General features: G+C 36.1%; 1 protein-coding gene across 1 annotated transcript; it reads left to right on the top strand.

Annotated features, from left to right (window-relative positions):
• The first annotated feature begins 621 nt into the window (after positions 1–621).
• On the top strand, positions 622–16,023 carry LOC148596863 (achacin-like). The gene is made up of 8 exons (XM_088563347.1): positions 622–694; positions 4,240–4,345; positions 5,012–5,206; positions 5,841–6,033; positions 7,866–7,961; positions 12,238–12,459; positions 12,926–13,040; positions 14,727–16,023. The coding sequence occupies exons 2-8, from the start codon at positions 4,249–4,251 to the stop codon at positions 15,456–15,458; spliced, it is 1,650 nt and encodes a 549-aa protein (XP_088419473.1). The 5' UTR covers positions 622–694; positions 4,240–4,248; the 3' UTR covers positions 15,459–16,023.

Here is a 16,023-nt window from a genome sequence, read left to right as displayed (position 1 = left end):
TCGAATACCACAGCAGGGTTCTTTAACGTGCAAGGAACGTGGCATCTTTCCCAACACGGTGCACCACTATGGTTTGCGGTCAGGTTTTTCGTATTATAGCCTGACAACCCCAGCATGTAACATGCCAGGGGTACCCCATTCCACCACCTGGGGCACACATTCCAATTGCTCTGTGGACAGAGCGCCTAGCCCCCGGCTAGATTTCTGAGCACTATTTAGTCGCCTTATACGACAAGCTTAGCGCTGCTGCAGGCCTATTCTTTTAACACCCGGACCTGCACGGGGCTCTTTCGTTTGCATCAAAGTGACTTGGACTAATTTCATTCTGTTTCATATGAAAGTTTGATAAGGTTTAATGAAATTGAATATGATACGAACATATCACTGATTTCAAGAGTTAAGTCCCTTACCCTGGGTCTACCTCCTTAAATCGAGAGATTTCTCTTAAAGTTTTATTGGCTAATCCCTTTGATAGTTTACAAGTGGGTTATATATCACTGCATACATTTTAATCAGAGTAATACTTTCAAGTGAAATCATGCTGCATCTAATGTTATGATGTAATTGCAAAATATCTCAAGCATTCTTTTTATCGAATATATTTTTATATCAAAATGTGTTACGAATGAAATAAAAATTTAACTACACAATGCCATAAAATACAGTTGATTACCGGAATGCTGGAATATAAGCTGTAAGTATTTGGTGTCTTGGCTACATTAAATGACAACAATTCATTTTATTCTATTTTGGCTACTCTCAATTGAGAAATCAACCGCCTCGGTGGTTTCAAAGAAGCCTGCTCGTTAAGAGAGCAGGAGATCGTGGGTCCGGTCTCCGACATGGTCGCGCCAAAGATTTTAAAAATAACCCAGTTGCTCTGTGGACAGAGCGCCCTAACCCCTGACCAGGGTTCTTAGCACTGTTTAGTCGCCTTTAGTCGCAACAAGCTTATCGCTGCTGCTGTGGGCCTGTTCCTTTTGCAGACCGTTTGTTTGTTTGTTTGTTGGGGTTTAACGTCCGAGTAGCAATATTTCAGCTATATTCAGACGATGAACATGAAATGGATGATAAAATGAACATGAAATGATGATGAAATGAATAATGGGATGGGACACAAGTATAGTAAGGTCGACAAATTTTTATTGCCACTAGAAAAAGGGAGGGATGGGTAAGGTCGGGCAATTTAGCCTCCTGTGGCGGAGCGCAAAGGTTCCCACTCCTATTGAATACCACAGCAGGGTTCTTTAACGTGCGAGGAACGTGGCAGGTTTTCCGTATTATAGCCTGACAACCCCAGCATGTAGCATGCCAGGGGTACCCCATTCCACCACCTGGGGCACACATCCCAGTTGCTCTGTGGGCAGAGCGCCTAGCCCCCGGCTAGGTTTCTGAGCACAATTAGTCGCCTTTTACGACAAGCTTAGCGCTGCTGCAGGCCTATTCTTTTGACACCCGGACTTGCACGGGGCGAGAGAACCTAATACGGCAGGGGACTAAAACGTTCCTTTAAATTACACCTGTTTACCATTACATATATTACATCTGTCTACGTATAAATGCTTAACTACATTTAAACAATATATCCACCAAATTTCAACTTTTAATTTTAAGTTTTACAAAATTTGACAGGGGTAACTTGGTGTGCGAAACAGTGCGCCTTAATGTAACTGTATAGTGCACCCTAAGGCCCTAAACCGAAATTGAAGTTTTCCTCACTTTTTTTCTAAATCCAGGCAGATATTGAGCTGATTTTTGGTATGTGATTCTAACTTTATAAGTTTTAGATCAAGTTCACGTTTCTTTTGTCCTCGCTGCTTTTTGCCCTAAACTTTGGAAGATTTCCGAAATTGAAGTTTCCCCCGCTTTTTTTCTGAATGCTTGCAGATATTGAGCTGATATTTTGGTGTTAGACTACCATAATCAGACATAAAGATTTAGGTTTCGTTCCACTCCACTGATTTGTGTTTGAGATATGTCTCTTTATTTTACCGAAATTGAAGTTTTCCGCACTTTGTTTGTAAACGCTTGCAGATATTGAGCTTGTTTATGGTATGCGAGTCAATTGATGAGTTACTAATCAAGTATAAATTTCGTTCCTCTGCTGATTTTTCCAAAGTTTTGGACTTTTAGTTTTATTCGCTATACCAACATTTCAGTTTTACGCGCTTTTATCTTAAAGACTTAAGATATTGAATTATTTTTTTTTTGACAAATCAGTCAACCGCTAGATGAAACCTAATTTGTCCAATTTGTCCGTGCATAAAACTTTTACAAATCTGCACCCGTTAAAAGGGTTTAAACATCTTTCGTGTCTTTGTCCATATCTTTTTTCTGTTCAAATTCAAGATCATTTCCTCAATTTGCCATTTATATTTGATGATCCAAGGTAGTATTTGAGTGGATGATATAAAAAGGCGATAACGGACTATGTATTGTTTTGCAATACTCTCAAAATGCTTGTTTGTTCTCGTCCTGCAATGTATGAAATTGGAATGTTAAAACATAATTGATCAATCAATAAATTGAGAAATTATTATCTATTATAATCAAAATTGAATAATGATGTCTCTATTCACAGTGAATTTAGAAGTTTAGCGCTAACCTTATAATATTCTTATTTCGAATAACGAGAACAATGCAATTGTACGTATTGTTATTATAGTTCATTGACACCTTACTTTACATATTCATTGTTGCATTGCGCTTCCCCATACATTTTTCTTCCTTCAAATCCCCTGTGATTCCAATTCTACCTCCCTGTACTTTTCTGTAATCGTTTTGTTCCTCTCTGTCACTACCACTGTGCTGTATACATCCGCCATCTCTGATGTTGATCTCAGTAAGCACATGTAAATGATGTTCTTCCCGATGGTTATTAAGTTGACACTCATTTGGCTAAAAACAATGACAATTCTGTTAAAAATTTCAAAGTCAAGGAAAGAATGTACTTTACTTGTGTTTGTCTGCAATGCTTCGGATTTTCGATGGAAGATATATCTTTGAGACGCATTAGGATATTGTACATGTATACATAAAAGAAAACAATAGAGTTCAAAGTTTCGTGTTTGGTGATCATAGCAATAAAGATGATAACAAATTGGAAAACATTGTGGAAAGTACATAACTCTTTTAATCCCTAAAAATGAAATGCCAATAAAATTGACAAGTCTTTATTCGATTATGATGAAACTCTGGATCCTTTCCAAACCCAAGATATATGTCTGAATCTCGACAAGAATTTTAAGCTTTCGAATTTTGAAGGTCTGATGCTGTCGGGAACATGATATGTTCTTTACATATTCTGTATAAAATATTCATGCCCAAAAGCAAAGTCTGGAGATATATATAGGAATCACTCTGTCCGTTTGTCCATTCGTCCACAATTTATGAATCACTACCCTCATGGCATTTTTTTTCTTTCATTTTTTTGACGTTTTCCTGGAAGGCTGGGCATTCATTGTAGAGTTACAACGTTATCACATTTGTCAGAGGACTCAAAAGAAAAGGAAGATAACCTAGCTAAAGATCTATATGCTAAAACTTCGTAGGCACCATTCCTCTAAACCGATTTGAGGATTTTTGTTTCAATTGTATTGGATATCCAGGCACTATATGCAAATGTGCATGAATGAATACTACAATTGTCAGAAGACATCAATGGCAAAAATCCAACTTCAAGGTTCGGATCGTTCACAGTATTTCTAGTTTTAACTTGTCTCTCATTTCTCGTTATTTTTGTTTTCCTAAATTTTGTTTTATACGAAGATGCGAGGTATTATGTGATACACCCTGAAAAGTTGTGTGTAGGTCCGTCTGTCCGCTCTATGGTTTCAAGATGGTAACTTTAGAAGATATTGGAACTTTTTCAAACATTGCCTAATTACTGAGAATGTTAAAACACAGATCATTTTCAAATTTCAATTTGAACGGAATATTTACGCAAAAGTTTATTTTTATTTTTTGCATCATGGCGGGGTTTCATTTAATGTCTCGTTAGATGCTCTATTTCGTTTAAAATTTTCCAGGTTGACATGCAATTTAGAAGTCATCATTCTTATTATTTGCGGTAATGTTTACATTACATTATGTTAGTAACTTGAAACTAATTACCGAAAAAAAGATTAAAATAAATAACATGCATATATTTATCATGAATTTATCTTATACCGGATCTCTTTACGCATTGCATGACTTTATAACATGTATTTAGGTATAGATAAATTTTACCATTTAAAGGTGGTGGAAATGAATCCATTGTTGCTTCCTGTGTGCCTGAAAATATGGTTGGTATTACGTGCTACCGTAGAAGCATACCCGGGCGGTCATTATCGTAGAGGACGAGGTATGTTACAGAAGTACAAAACTCAAGATAGGCGTTTAATTTGAACTTGTTACTGAAAATCTGTTATAAAATTTGATTTGTATCAAGGTTTCTTACTGATTAGTACTCTTTAAGGAGCAAATAAAAAAGAAGTAATTTTGATATTATGTCGTCATTAACATCAATTTTTGTACGCATTGACATTGTGTGGTTCAAATAATCCTAAACAAAACTACGATTTGATTTCCAATCAGTTCGTTTTAAAAATTAGAAACACCCTTTTAAAACAAAAGTTAATGACGATGTAATGTATATGTTGTTTACAAATTGCAATTGATAACCATTGTCAAATATAATTTTTGACATAAAACAAAAACCTGCCCCAGAATAATCCTATAACCTTTCTAAACCGGACACTTTTAGTCGTTTAGATGAATTTAAATGCTTTATAGATTGAACACCTGTCTAAATCTCCACAAAATTCACAAATGTTTTCTTGACAGGCTACAAAACAGATGATTTTTTATAAAGCATAACCAAAGTGTATTGAATTGTTTTCATTCGAAAAAAAAAAGACAAAATGAATAATTAATTTTGCGACTTGTAGAAAATGCAAAAAAATAAAAACACGGGAATAACGTTTTTATATAGTTAAACTTAACCTACGTATTTTCTACCATGGTTTAGAGGCATGTGACGATATTGCAATTATTGGAGCAGGTATTGCTGGAACATATACCGCATGGAAGCTTAGGAATCTTAGGAAGAGAGTAACGATATATGAGTACTCAGATCGGGTTGGTGGAAGGTTATATACTTACAATTTTCCAGAGGCTCCCGATATAAATGTTGAATTGGGAGCAATGAGATACATGCCAGACGGTAAATAATGTTGTTTAATTTTAAAAAAAAAATATTGTAAATTCAATGACATTCTGAATATACAAAGCACAACATTTATTGAATAAACGTACATCACACAATGAGCACTGCATAAAGAAAAAAATCCGAATATCAGATTAATAAAATTAACGTAGATTTTACAACAACAATGTGTTAAACAATCTTATATTCCATGTGTGGGACAGCGGACAAGGAAAGGGGAGACAGTGAGAAAAAAGATAAGGGTCTTGGGAAAGGAGAAAGGTACCCCCCTGTCCGCCCATTCATGTATGACATTTTAAACATTTTTATGTGTTTGTTCAATGAATCAATTGATTTGTTTTTGTTTATTGCACAGACTTTGATACTGTATAAATAACACTTGTTCCGGTCTTTTTCTTGCTACAGATGACTGATATTCTGATATGTATAAACATGATTCTTTACTGTTTTATATTGATACAGAAAGATTGAAATGTATGGAAGAAAAGATGACATACCATAAGTCTTCAAAAAGACGTAAAAACACACCTTAACAAGTAAATATGTGAAATCACCATCAATCAATCAAAATTGAAATAAAATAAATAAAGAAATGACTAATACATTTTATTTCAAATACGTGTATTTTCAGAACATCCAATTCTGCATAACTTAATTCGTAAGCTTGGTCTGTCTGTTCGAAAATTCAAGCAAGGTAAAGGTCCGTCTTCTGATACGTTACTTTATTTACGAGGGAAGCATCTGAAATACAGTGGTCTTGGTGGCAGTGATACTCCTTACAATCTTCTTGACAATGAAAGGAAGCACGTCGACATATTAAACTGGTTAGTATTAACGAATTCATATATATTAAATACACCATGTTATAACATATTTGGAATTAATATATACGTTTTTGTCCTTTAATAACGCTGGGAGTTGCAAGCTGATATCAGCCTCCGGCTGAAAACTGGTTACTTACCCGTTGTCAATGGTAAAGTTTCTTTGAAAATTACGTTCTGGTGATAAATAAAAAAAATGAATTCAAATGAGGGAATTTAATTTAAATATGTGATTAAAAGATTGTGACATTACATCGTTCCAAATAGTCCCTTTTATCAACCCTTGACCCATATTAGCACTCGGACAGAAATCTCGAGCTAAATATGGAAGACTCGTGTTGATTTACGAGCCAACATGGAAAAATGCAATACAATGCAATAGTCGTCGATCTTGTGGATATAAGTAATTTATTAACGTATTACCAGGTATCACATATCTTATTGAAATAATACTATTTTTTTGCATTTGTAACAAAATCATTGTTTTATGTTTACTATTTCTCCCCAAAGCAATCATATTTTTCAAGAGGAAAAAATATTCTGTTATCAGTCTTTTTGTGAGCTTTATGATGTGACTTCCGTCCAACTGTTCAAAACTTTTCGACGACGTCCCAGTCAATTTGAGGTGACGTTTTCATAATGGAGACTGATACTAATATTAAGATCACATAAGCATTTAGGAAAATCAAATACAATAGAATCATGGAGAATCAACAGTTTTGATCATACACATTTTTTTGTTTTCATTTGGCTTTTACGCATTTTTGTGTCAACAGAAAAATTGTAAAAATATGTGATAAATATTGCCCTTGTTATCAGGCTTCGATTGATATCGTCCGGCGGTCTTAAAACAATGTTGAAATTAAAATTGCCATATTCCAAATTTTTATCAAATATCTTTTCAACGAAATTTAGCTTCCCCGAGTAAATAAACCCTTGATTGAAACAGAAAGGAGCTTATGCGAATCGAGAACGTTTTTTAAGTTGAAGAACTGAAAACATTTGTTGGCGGATCAGGCGACCTTTGCATTCCGTTGGGCCCTCCAATGAGTAGTTTATAGAAGAAAATCCCGGGAAATGGCACGTAACATATAGCGCATTTCTTCATAGGCTAAGACATCACGTTAATAAGACCTTGAGAACTGTGCGTCATAAACAATGTTTACAAAAACTGAGTAGTTTATAGAAGAAAAATCCCTGGATATGGCACGTTACCTATACCGCATATCTTTGTCGGTCATGACGTCATGTTTAATAACGGTACGTCGTAGAACATATTTACAAAAGAGTCACAGGCTATTGATAAGTAACATCTACATTCGTCCCTATTGACACACTTGGACTTATTTTACTCCTTAATTATCTTTTCACTTCCGCTGCTATTCCGGTTCAGGATAATCCTAGTATACTTTTTTTGTATGTTTCGTACACACATTTGTCTCGGTTTAATTTTGTAGAGCTTAAAATTAAAAGTTGAAATGTGATAAAGAGATTGATTAAACTAGTGAAGCATGTTTCGTATATAGACAGATGTAATATGTGGTGGTAAATTTTGAAGTGTAATTTAAAAACAAAAAAGACAAGTATCTCGATGTTCAGTCCCCTGCTGTTTTAGGTTCTCTCCTTAGCATCAACTTCTCATTTTCAAAATACTTGTTTTTGCACGATCCCTAGGAACTAAATAAGCGAGAAAATAAAAAGGGTATTGTTATTATTCAATTTAACCAATCAATGAACGTACAAAATAAAAAATAAGTAACAAATTAAGGTAAATGCAAATGTTAATTTTATATGCAATATGCAACATTGTGAAAACTATTATTTTTTAATTTTAGGGAAACATTTAAATATGGAACCAATATTGATGACATTGTAAACCCACAAGAATACGATATAAAGACTAAAGATGGAGTTCATTTGTACAAACAGAGGTAGTTTTATATACCACCACCTTGAGTGGGGGTATGTAGTGTTTGGGGTGTCCTTCAGTCCGTCCGTCCGTCCTAAGTTTCTTCCGTCTGTATTCCTTCAGTTACACAGAGCGGTACCCACCTATTATCATTTACTGGTCAGATGCCATTGAATGCATGAATTTAACAAAACTTTCGCAGAATATTACACATTCCTATTTTAACTTCTTTAGATTTCAATTCAAATTAATGTGGGCATCAACATGTTCATTCTATCAAATTGGAGGGTTGGTGACTGAATTTTAGTTTCGCCCAAAAACTGTTTAATCGAAATAGTCCACAACAGAAAAAAAAGACTGACGTTTAAAATATATAAAATACTGTGAAACATTAAAAATAAACTAAAATATCTTTTCATTTAATAGTAGCCTTATAATTTTGTCTAAATCTATAAAATGTGACTTTTGCCGTTTGATACAACTTGCACCGTCCAAGTACACCCCAATGTGCCGCATATGAGAATCATACGGTTTTTAACATGTGATTATCATATATATTGAGTATGATATAACAGTCATATGTTTCAGTTTATATATGAATATCGCATGTTTATCCCATGAAATCATTTTTTTTCAAACGTGTGTCGAAGCCAAAAGTAACATATGGGAATCGTATGATAATCAAATGACTATCACATGGCCAGAATCATCTAATTATTGATTCAATAATGTTCCATACATAATGTCCATCAGACATTTTTGGTTGTAGCTTGGACCATATCGTTCGTTTGGGCCCCGTGCCTGTTCGGGTGTCAAAAGAATAAGCCTACAGCAGCGCTAAGTTTGTGGACTAAATAGTGCTCAAAACAACTGCCGGGGGTTAGGGTGCTCTGCCAACGGAGGATTGATTGATTGATTGTTGGGGTTTAACGTCCGAGCAGCAATATTTCAGCTATATTCAGATGATGAACATGAAATGGATGATAAAATGAACATGAAATGATGATCAAATGAAAAATGGGATGGGACACAAGGACAGTAGGGTCGACAAATTTTGATTGCCACTGGAAAAAGGGAGGGATGGGTAAGGTCGGGCAATTTAGCCTCCTGCGGCGGAGCGCAGTGGTTCCTAATCCTATCGAATACCACAGCAGGGTTCTTTAACGTGCGAGGAAGGTGGCATCTTTCCCAACACGATGCACCACTATGGTTTGCGGTCAGGTTTTCCGTATTATAGCCTGACAACCCCAGCATTAACATGCCAGGGGTACCCCATTCCACCATCTGGGGCACACATCCCAGTTGCTCTGTGGGCAAAGCGCCTAGCCCCCGGTTAGGTTTCTGAGCACTATTTAGTCGCCTTATACGACAAGCTTAGCGCTGCTGCAGGCCTATTCTTTTGACACCCGGACCTGCACGGGGCGCCAAAGGAGGAACTGGGTTGTTTGTCCCAGGTGCTTGAATAGAATAACCCTGGGATGCTACATGCTGGGGTTGTCAGTCCATTATACGGAAAACCTGACCACAAACCACAGTAGCGCAATGTGTTGGGGAAAGATGCCACGTTCCTCGCATGTTATAAACCTTGCTGTAATTTTCGATAGGAACTAGTACGCACCTTTGCGGACCGCCAGAAGAGGCTAAATTGCCCGACTCAACCGCTCTCCCTATTTTCAATGGCAATAAAAATTCGTCGCCCTATTCTCCTTGTGTCCTATCCCATTTTACTTTCGTATACATTTTATCATCCATTTAAACACTAACAATCAATCAATCAATCAGTCGTTCGTTTGGATGTAAGAGACCACTCAAATATAACGGAATACACCTCAGATACTCTACTTGAAATATCGGGGGACGAAGTGGGATTATTTTTTCCGCGTATCGCCAAACCCCGAATAAATGCCGAAATGTCTTCCAACTTGTAGCTGCCCCGTGCAGGTCTCTGTGTTAAAAGAATAGGCCTGCAGCAGCGCTAAGCTTGTCGTAAAAGGCGACTAAATAGTGCACAGAACCCTAGCCGGCGGCTAGGGCGCTCTGCCCACAGAGCAAATGGGATGTGTGCCCCAGGTATTGGAATGGGGTACCCCTGGAGTTTTACATGCTGGGGTTGTCAGGCTATAATACGGAAAACCTGACCGCAAACAATAGTGGTGCACCGTGTTTGGAAAGATGCCACGTTCCTCGCACGTTAAAGAACCCTGCTGTGGTATTCGATAGGAGTAGGAACCTCTGCGCTCCGCCACAGGAGGCTCTATTGCCCGACCTTACCCATCCCTCCCTTTTGCTAGTGGCAATCAAAATTTGTCGACCCCACTGTCCTTGTGTCCCATCCTGTTTTTCATTTCATCATCATTTCATGTTCATTTTATCATCCGTTTCATGTTCATCGTCTGAATATAGCTGAAATATTGCTGCTCGGACGTTAAACCCCAACAATCAATCAATCAATCATTTCATGTTCATTTTATCATCAATTTCATGTTCATCGTCTGAATATAGCTGAAATATTGCTGCTCGGACGTTAAACCCCAACAAACAAACAAACAAACAAACAAACAAACCAACTTGCAGCTAGTTTGCTTCTTAATTAATTCTTTTGAGTATATATTTTATTTTATTCATCTTCTTGTCAAGCAGTCCAGAGATTTTAAAGTCTCGAAAGTCTTCACTCAGATTAATGACTGTAACTGATATTCTTCCACGACACTCAAGTACCGGTTGATATTTAGTGTATGTCCAGTACTAATCTTAAAAGTTCATTACAAGTATTAGGCTATATGTTAATCATTATATGATTTATTATTTACCATATACTTATATATAAATAGCATATTTGGCTGTGTACCGTCCATATACCAATATAAGATGTACATATAGTCGGGACTTCTCGTCTTGTAAAATGCTCAAATGTCTCGACGTGATACAAGTATTGTATTTGTATTTGTGGACCATATTTTCAGTAAAAACTTTTTTCATTAAGAAAGTTTGTGTACAAAACAAACTTGTACATTTTTATATATCCCCCGATAAAGTTTGTTTGTTGTTGGGGTTTAACGTCCGAGCAGCAATATTTCAGCTATATTCAGACGATGAACATGAAACGGATGATAAAATGAACATGAAATGAAAAAAAAAGGATGGGTCACAAGGATAATAGGGTTCTGAGCACTATTTAGTCGCCTTATACGACAAGCTTAGCGCTGCTGCAGGCCTATTCTTTTAACACCCGGACCTGCACGGGGTCCCCCGATAAAGCGAGAGGTATATAGTAATTATATTTTTTTATTATTTAGGTAGCAGTGTTTTATCGAATTTTTCCAGTGTAATAAATTTCGATAATCAACACTGAAATAAATTCGGTAATCTCACTCTCGCGCTTTCTCCCGCCAAAATGTCACAACTTTGATGTCAATCCGCCAATCACTGAATTCAAAGTTTATATTGAAAATATCGATAAATTATGCAGAAAATCTGAATAATAAATAGGATAATCAATTGGTTATTTACTCCTTCCAATTAGTTATCCTATTATTCTCCAATCTTTCGTCCGAACCTTTTTCGTAACAGTAATGCGTATTAATCACAAGTTCTAGATGTTTTCTCACAAGCTTTATATTGGTATGCCATATGAATTCATTTGGTGTTAGACTCGGGTAAAAGCAAGCATCTGTTTCCATGCCATTTTAATATTTTAACAATATCAACTTAATGATAATACTTACTTTTTTTAACAGTTTTCTCGGCAACAGTTTATCACAGCTACTTGATATTTTGACAAAAGCTTGATATGGGTATGCAATATGGTGGGATTTGATTTTAGGCTCGAGCGACATCCACTTTTTGTTTGATGGGACTTGTGTAAATTCTGACTGTGGGGAAAGTGTGTATATTTAAGTGATTTTTGCTTATAGATTGTTTGATTTTAATTTATAATATCAAGTACGCTCACTAAACTGTTTTGCCAAGGAATTAGCCCCCTTTAAAATTATATTTAAAATTACTGTCTTGATGGTCTTGTGATAGCGTGTTCTCCTCGAGCTTGGAGGTCGTATGTTCTACACCACAAAACAGGTGGTTAGCTTGAAGTCAAAATATGATGTCGTAGTGGATTGATATACCCTACTGTCGCTCTTGTCTCCCGTCAGCTAGCAAAATAAAGTTTACAGATCGTACTAGCACAAAACGTGGTATGTTCGATTGACCATCAGTCATTGGTCATGAAATATATGAAATATGTGAAACAGGACATTAAACCAGAACCAATCAATCAATTCATGAAAAAAAAATATTTCCAGCACCCTTTCCATGCTCCACAAAACAAGAAGCCAGGAAGCAATCCGCTATATACTAGATACAAGTGGCTTTCCAAGGGATATGGAGAAAGATAATGCCATATACACCATATTAGCAGAACCACCCGACAAATCTGAACCTATACAAGAGGTTTTAACAGTCGCTTCAGGTTTAAATTCGATACCAGCAACACTACTTGACCAGTTCCTGAAGGCAAACCTAAGGTAATAAGACAATTTTATTAATTTTGTTTTCAGCATTTTACGCATCTGTTATGCTCACTTCTAAGCACAATCCAATTAAAATTAGACCTACCAACGTCCTTGCGTATAGGATCTAACAACACTCCATTCTACCTCCAACCTGCTGACCTGTTTGGATTCCTCGGGGAAATCTTGGTTACTGATCGAAAAGACAGAAAGTAGAATGGAGTGATGCTAGATCCTACATGCAGTGCCAAGAGTAGAACAATTGACAGGTCTAATCTTAATTAGATTGCTCTAAAATCCAATTATTGTTGACACCTGTATAAAACATTAGAACAAATTTACATGATCACGCCTATTGGAAATGTTCACTTTTATTGCATCATCAAAAGGAAAATTTGTCTGTGAAGAACATTAACGTATGGTCTGTATTATGCTGTTGTCATTATTTTTTACTGCTTGTTATTGTTGAAATGATTTCTAGACACAAGTTGAGAATGAATCACCATTTACAATCAATCAGAAGACGACGGAACGGAGTCTATAATCTCTTCTTTGAACCTACGAAGTCAGTAGATGGATATACAATGGTTAAACAGGTTAAGAAATTAAATTATTTGTCTGATTTATTATACAGAATATATTTTGACCTCCCTATGAGGTATGAGGTTAAAACATATAAAAATATTAAGTTGACTATTTAAACCAATTGTGCATTTCATTGCTTTCTTGATACTTTCCTTTTACGAGCATATCATCAGCTTAATGAGCGTTCAGTTTATTTTTATGGAGGCTAGGATCAAACCTCCTATCCTGCCTTTTAATTTTGAGAAAATATAGGTCCCCCTTTTTTCTCTACATGAAAACAAAACTATATTACGACAATAATATATTATGTCTTTTTAAATTTTTCTTGTTGGCTGTCCTGCCCTTTGATTTCAAATTTCATCCCCTAAAAATCAAATGTCAGTTCCCTAAACGCGTATTGTTAGAGATAGACATCATATGATTCTAATAGTGGCAGGTCCACAGATTTTCAAAAGGGGGACACTAGTCGTTAATATTACACATGAAATGACTACCTGTTTTTGGTCGCTATTCAGTTAAAGACTATTATATGAATATAATAGCATTAAAACCTATGATTTTTCAACACTGTATACTTCTATTCCCCATACTCAGTTAAAATCCCGTCTTAAAAACATTATACATCGTTGTTTTTCCAAAAAAGATGTTACACCTAGATACAAATATATAGTTCTTGGTAGAGATTCCTCATATTTTGTAAGAAATAATTCCAAATCATCTTCCAAATATACAGAGGAAGATGTTTACAAAATGCTGGAATTTTTAATAGACAACATATTTGTCCAGTGTGGTGGACGTATTTTTCAACAAACGGTCGGCATTCCAATGGGAACAAATTGTGCTCCTTTATTTGCTGACATATTCCTTCACTCTTATGAGACTGACTATAGCTGATCAGATAAGGAAGAAAGAATATCGTTTGGCTAGATCCTTCAATCTCAGTTTCCGCTATATAGATGTTATCTTCAAACAATCCTAATTTAGGGGATTTGATACATCGCATCTACCCCAAAGAGCTTGAGATAAAGAATACTGCAGACACTGTGAAGTCAGCCTCATATCTTGACCTACACTTAGAAATCGATGGTAAAGGAAAACTATTGACCAAACTTTACGACAAACGTGATGACTTTTCAGTCAACTTACCTTTCATCTGTGGCAACATCCCTTCAGCACCTGCGTATCGAGTGTTCAAATCGCAACTCATACGTTATCCCAGATCTTGCCGAAACTACGCAGACTTTTTGTATCGCGCTAGAACTATAACAAAAAGGCTTCTGGAACAGGATTATGTTGCTACAAGATTGAGGTCATCACTACAAAAGTTTTATGGTCGTCATCATGAACTCGTTATGGTGTATCAATCTGCACCATGAAAACTGATTGATTCAACGAGTCATAGTTTTCTTTTCCTCGTATGTCTACCCCGGACTTGACTTTTTATGAGCAACTCGGCGGGTGTTTCTAGGAAAGCAGAGGACGCTTACCCTACCGGTGCACCTGGTCCATGTTCCCAGTTTTTAGTGGAGTCCGAGTTGCTCATTTGCTTGTGTTACTTTGTATGTATGATTTTAGTAACTTTTTGTTCTTTGTTGTGTATGTCTGTTTTCCATGTCTGGTCTTTGTCCCTGGATTACATTCTTTTGATTACCACTGTAACCTTGGTTCCCTTGATTACTCTTACTATGAATTAACAGGGAGTTCCAAAGGAGGTACGTTGTGCTAGAAAAGTTGTACTGGCTACCAACAGAATGTCTTTGGAGAAACTGGACTGGTCGGGTGTACAGCAACCACACATTAAAGAAATTGTTAGAAATGCCGTTGAAGATGTTCCCGCTGTAAAGATATTTTACACCTATCAGACGGCATGGTGGGAACGTTCACCAATATACAACATTTACTCTATATCCGATACACCACTTACGCAGACGTATGGGTTTGGTACATCTATGGTAAATACACCTGTCTCCGTTCTGTTAGCTAGTTATACAGACATTACTCCTGTCCTATGGAGAGAAATAATCCAGAGACAGATGTCATCTTCAAGTTGCAACAATCTTAAAGTTTTACATAATGTATCTAGTCCTGAAATTCATTTCCAAACAAACAAGTATCTGTCTCAACTTTATAAAATACAAAATTTTAAAATGCCTTTACCGATAAGCGGAGTTATTGGAATTTGGGATAGTTATCCCTTCGGCGGGGGCTGGCAAATTCATAAGCCTGGTTATAACTTGACAGAAATAGAAAAAGCTATGATCAAACCATCAAAATTAGACGATGTTTTCGTTGTTTCCAACGCCTTTAACTCCAGGGCAACGTCCGGCTGGTCTGAAGGAGCTTTACAGTCAGTGGAATTAGCTATGCCACATCTTGGAAGAAATAGTGAATGGATTTACCCAACTGCTAAACAGATGCATCACATATGATTCTTAGATGTTTCATAAAAGAATATTTTGCTTTTTTTTGTTTGTCGGAAATTAAAAAACAAATGAATGCATACAAAGATAAACTATGATGAAAAGTTAGACTTTAGACCCCCCTTTTTTCTTTTTAATTAAGTTTGAATTTTATCAATATTCTTGTGAATGTACCCTCAAGAGCATATATTTATATGGTTATGGTGCAACGGACCACGTACGTTCGTATGTGTACATTTAGGGTTTATTATTGTGTGATCACGTGGGTAATTTTGTATTTATTATTATGAATTATTATGGTGCTACAAGGTGGGTATATATACATTTGTGGTGAACATTTATGTTTATAATTTATCATGTTGCGACCACAAGTGTGTATGTATTATGATTTTGGATTATTATGGTAAGACAATGTGGATATGTGTATACTTAAGTTAATGGTTTATTATGGTTCGACCTCGTGGGAATATGTACATTTATGTTAATGGTTAATTATGATTGCGCCACGTGGGTATGTGTACATTTATGTTAAATGTTAATCTTTTAATATAGTGCGACCACGTGGGTATGTGTA

Source organism: Perna viridis, chromosome 15 (assembly GCF_037379345.1).
Source record: "Perna viridis isolate PV_CMFRI_1.1 ecotype Kerala chromosome 15, ASM3737934v1, whole genome shotgun sequence".
Classification (NCBI taxonomy): Eukaryota; Metazoa; Mollusca; class Bivalvia; order Mytilida; family Mytilidae; genus Perna; species Perna viridis.
Note: the sequence above shows the minus strand (reverse complement) of the source record. Positions and strands in the feature narration are given on the sequence as shown.